The following is a 5,047-nucleotide window of genomic DNA, read 5'->3' as shown; positions in this document are numbered from 1 at the left end:
TTTGGGGTTATGGGCACTTTAAGGACGGTCCTACTAATTCAATGGCATTTTTGCAAGGCTTACTGAATTTGTGGGAAAAGCATTTCTTAACAAGTGTTATTGAAATCCAAAAAGAAAATTGAGGGTAACTACGAATTTTTTGAAGATAATTACTCAACAATATTTGTAAAAAGCTTTAAAATACACAGCAGTGCGTGGCGTTCTTTTCCAAATCTCTAAAAATGCATTATTACCCACAATTTTCATTTTGGATACCAATAGCAATAGTTTTGAAACGCGCAAAAACATCCATGTATCACTAAGCACCACCCCTAGGGAATCCGTGTATCTCGACGTGCGTATTGACCGTATGTGCAATAACAATGGTAGGCACCGTCCTTAAACTACGCCGTGAAATCAGAGCTTAATTCTTGACAAGAACGACTGTTAAGCACACAGAATTTACATTACAACAACAGAGATAAACTTTGAAAAACTGCAATTGCAATTGCAATCCATTTTAATCTTCTTCAATTTTGCCCACACCTGCCTCTTTTTGTATTCGCTGTATTCAAACCATTCTTCATTGTTTTAAGCAGTTATCTTCACGTTTCGCTTGATTTGGTTGCCAGGGCCCAGTCACTGAATCTGGCTAAATTTCCCACATTGAGGGTTATTTTCTTTATTCTTGTATGTCCGGAACTGGTGTGTAATCCATAGCACTTTCTTTCCGCTTGCGGATCTTTGCAGCGGCAACGGCGCATCCACTGAGAATGAAAGCCATCAAACACGTAGCTACCGCAGCTGACACGAGGTTATACTTGGCCGAATGTCTTTGCGCGTGGGAAATCTGTAATCAAAGTAACAGAATAAATTGGACGTCTCGGGATTTTATAATTCAGGAAGTACGAACATAGTCTGAACTCATTCGTAAACTAGCGATTTCAGCTTTTGCCATTTTTCAGTTATGCCTTCCGTTATTTTCGGTTTGGGTGCCAAGCCATGTGATCATGAGCCTTACGAGAGCATCGCCCTTTGCTAATAATAATTTATTGTCTTGGTCCTATAAGGCCGTGCTTTGTGCCGATTACCTACTTACATTTCTTTCTAAAGGCGTTTGTTTCTGTAACTCTTCCAGTTGAACATTATCCGCTTTTCCTTCTGATGTTATTGTTATTTCTTCGCCACCGTTTTGATCTTGCTTTTGCTTTCCCTCCTCTTTGAAAAACGCTTTCAAATGTAACTTCTTTTTTGATAGCTTGTCGACGCGGGCATTGTTTCCTCTACCCACCCCATCTTGTGATGCTAAAAGTAGCAAAAACAGATGTTTATTTATTTCTTTACTTGTCTGAAGATTTGTACATACAAAAGTGATTAAACGAAGTCACTAATTGCGTGGGCAAGGTACCAGCACAATTTTATCATCTACAAGCGGAAATCCACGTTTGCGAGCTTAAGTGTCATTAGACGTGTACTATTTGAGCGATTTTCTTAGGCTGCTAGAACGAAAAATACGGTAAACATGCAACCTTGATAAGTCAGTGATGGAGCTATGGCTCCATCCATAGTGATGGCTATGGCTCCAATCGCGTTAAGGCCTACCTTTCAATTTTTTTCACCCTACTGTACTAATGTTCAATTTTCCGGCCTTAACTCCGCAGGTGATCATTCTCTTCACATTCATTTCATTGATACCGTTCAAGGTAAATGGCTTCCACATATTCTTTATCGTGAAGGCTCTTTTCAGTCGCGTGATCTCAGTCGCCAATTCCACTTCTTAATGTCCTTGATCGGTGGACCAAGTCTTTACCTGCCACTTTGCCATCAGTGACAAAATTGCGGTTCTTCTTTCGGGTCAAGCTTTGTTTATTTGTTGTTGTTTTTTTTAGTTTGGGTTATGGCGACTCCTCACATTTTTGGCAGGTGGGACGCCTGTGCATTCAGCACAGACGCCCAAACCACGTTCCACATTCATCAAGTAATCACTCCACGCAACTTAGCAGTTGCGTGCGGCACAAACTTTATGTCCCAAAACAATTTACGGCAGCCTTGGCACGTGCAGGAGACGCTGATTAATCACATTACTAGAATGTGCTATTAAATGTAATTTAAATGTTTTCTTCGACCTAAAGAAAACTACGCTAATCTGAAAAGCAAAGTACGATATCTCACCTGGTTGTACATGAACAACTTTGTTGAACCGCTTTACAAATGCTACCACTGGCTGCCATTTGTTGTTCAGTGCGGGCGCAATTGCGCAATGGTTCGTTGTAAAACATGTCACTGAGTAACAGTAATTTCCGGCCAAAAACGCCGCTTGACAACGCTCTAGCTCACAACATAACAGCATACACACTTCAAGATCGGAAACCTTCCCTAATTTGGTAAAGTTCCCGGATTTAGTACCATGAAGAAATGTGACATTTTCCCGAACTTCACCTGGCTTGCACGACAAATCGCTGGCTTGACTCAAAAAGTCTTGAGACCACTTGTTTTTACCTAAGTGTGTGGAAAGCATTTTAAAAGTGCAGGTCATACAACTTGAAATAAACTTAAGGACAGCTTTTCGGAGCTTACTGAAACATGATTCAAAATGTAGAAAGGCATTCTCTAAAGCCAACTTAAAATTATTACTATAAAGGAATAAATGAACTGTGCGAGTTCATTAAGGTGAGCTTAAAAGCTTTCCTTGTTATGCTTACACAGTTGGTTTGACTTCTGCGTATCAAACAAAAGAAAACTGAGATTACATCCTGTCGCAAACCTCTCATGTACCAGTCGCTTAAGTCGACCATGAAATCAGCTACACAACAAAAGAGCAAAATTTAAGGTCACACAGGTCGAGAACCACGATAAACAATTATAAGTACTGTGATGACCGATGAAGAGAACATAGCTATCGAAGAGAAGAGCCTTACAATTGCTTGAATCAGTTGTGAACTTAAAGAAGTCAACGTTTACCAAACAAAAAATCGTAAACGGTTTTAAAATACGTTTGTTGATTCATCTTTGTTCTGGTCGTACACTTACTTGTTGGCACAGAACACCAGCAACACGAAGTGAATTGGGTAAGAAGAAAGAAGCCAAAAGATGCTGTCTTCATTTTACCGAGATGTGCTTTCTACCATAATGGACTTTGCTAGAAAGAAAAAAAACAAATAACTTGTCTCGGTGTCTCGCACGTGCAGTGAGTTGATTATCAAGTGTGCTATAAATTATTAATAGCGTGCGAGTTTGACGGGACTAACCATGCGATGTCACCATGCGTCTCCGTGATTAGTTGCTTTCGAGCTTACTTGCGGTACGTCACATAATAATCTAATTGATTCGAATACGACTCGAAAGCCGATTTTCGAAAATATGCCTGTAATGACAGAGAATATCTTGTTTGTACGTTGAAGATGGACACACCCATTGATACGTACGTCACTATTCCGTTGATACCAGTTTATAAGTTCGTTCCCCTACGGCATCAGTGTCCAAATTGGACAAGATTCCAGAGGAACAAAATAGCATGGTGTTTGTTGAAAATGATACATTTTTAGCAAAAACATGAATTTTCTAATTTTTATGTATGAAAAACGACCTCCGAGGCAAATCGGTGAAAAACTGCAAGTCTCGGAAACATCAAAAATGACAGGGTTCTCAAGCATTTATTACGGTGCAATCATTTTGTCTTGGTTGAGTTAGATTATCGCGCAACAAGTTTCTTGTTCTCATCTCAAAGTGCAATCAAGTTACTTTTTCAACGAGAAACACGAAATTATAATAAGCCGGTTTGTATAACATTCTGTAATGATGAAGTTCTTCCTGGCCGGTACATCAACCGACTTCTTACTTTAGAGGCTATGGCCGAGGAGATTCAGTGTCGCCTCAAACAATCTACTTCGTTGTTGCTTTGCTCTCAGTGAGCTATGCAAATAATTACCACCTAGGAACGCAGATTTGACAATTTCAAATTTACAGTAATATGTACTCCATGCTTCGAACTTACGAGCTGTTTCCTGTATCTTGGTCTGCGTTCTAAAGCATACGATATTTTTAATGTCGAACTAAAACCTGACAATTTCATGACGGCGGATACAGAAGCTGGCTTACTTGTTAAAAGGCAAGAAGAAACACTCCAGCGATTTTTCGTCTCTCTGTTGTCGCTTGGGTGATACTCAAAATCCAGGAAACACCCCCAAAAAATGGAAATTAAACAGTTCATTTTAATTCAATTCCCATCGCTCACACCCCTCATTACCCGTCTAGTATTGAGGATTGAACTTTCCCTTTTATCACGTGGTTGCTGTTTTTAGGTGATATTTTTGGCGGCAAGTTTTTCCACCTGTTGATTTACAGGTACTTGGTTTAGGTGTGACGCAAACCCGGTTGAAATCATGCCCTCAGCTTCCTTTTTTCTTGGTATTATTCTAAAAACGCACTTGCTATTTTTCGAAGCTTGATCCGAACTGGTTTGACCGACCGCGAGTGTTAAGGGTGCTTTCCATTAACAACGTAAGCATAACAACGAGCAACATAGCACCAATTAGACTGCTTGCAGCCTCCCTATTCTCTTAAACTCCGACGAGTTGTGCGATAACGAGCGACAATCCGGCGTATTCTCGAGTGTGATTTGCTGTCGCCCGGTATCGCACAGCTCGTCGGAGCTTCAGAGACAAAAGGGATGTTGCAAACGGTGTAAAAACTAATCTATATGAACGTGTTTTCGTTGGAAAATAGTTTCAAAAGGGGAGGGTTTGGAAGACGCGTCGTTTTGAAAACACAGCAGTTTTCTTGCCGACATGCGAAATAAGAGACTTCCCCCATCGTTTTTGAGCGTTTTTGTATAGATAGGTGAAAACGAAACAAGCGTGTTTGTGTGAATAAAAAAATGCTTCGTTTTGGCCAAGCACATTGTAAAGGATGGGGTTTTTGATCAAAACGCGCCTGAGTTTTCCGATTTGACCCATATGCAGGTGAAAACAAGCCTCGTGTTTCTTCACACGATGGCAGTGGCATGGGAAATAGAGATTCAATTTATTACCAGTCGTTTTGTTCAAGTAAGCAAAACGTTCATCCTCGT

At 40.3% G+C, this 5,047-nt stretch overlaps 1 protein-coding gene across 2 annotated transcripts; it reads right to left on the bottom strand.

Annotated features, from left to right (window-relative positions):
- Positions 1–461: 461 nt before the first annotated feature.
- LOC138042915 (uncharacterized) lies at positions 462–4,205 on the bottom strand. 2 transcript variants are annotated; one of them, XM_068888979.1, is made up of 5 exons: positions 4,078–4,205; positions 3,010–3,118; positions 2,152–2,478; positions 1,079–1,284; positions 462–829 (listed from the first exon to the last, which is right to left on the bottom strand). In XM_068888979.1, the coding sequence occupies exons 2-5, from the start codon at positions 3,080–3,082 to the stop codon at positions 662–664; spliced, it is 774 nt and encodes a 257-aa protein (XP_068745080.1). In that variant the 5' UTR covers positions 3,083–3,118; positions 4,078–4,205; the 3' UTR covers positions 462–661. The 2 variants fall into 2 exon arrangements, with proteins under 2 accessions (XP_068745080.1, XP_068745082.1); XM_068888981.1 differs by lacking the exon at positions 4,078–4,205 and having other exon boundaries at positions 3,010–3,146.
- Positions 4,206–5,047: the final 842 nt, after the last annotated feature.

The sequence above is a fragment of the Montipora capricornis genome, chromosome 3 (assembly GCF_036669925.1).
Source record: "Montipora capricornis isolate CH-2021 chromosome 3, ASM3666992v2, whole genome shotgun sequence".
Classification (NCBI taxonomy): Eukaryota; Metazoa; Cnidaria; class Anthozoa; order Scleractinia; family Acroporidae; genus Montipora; species Montipora capricornis.
This window is presented reverse-complemented; position numbering and strand designations above follow the sequence as displayed.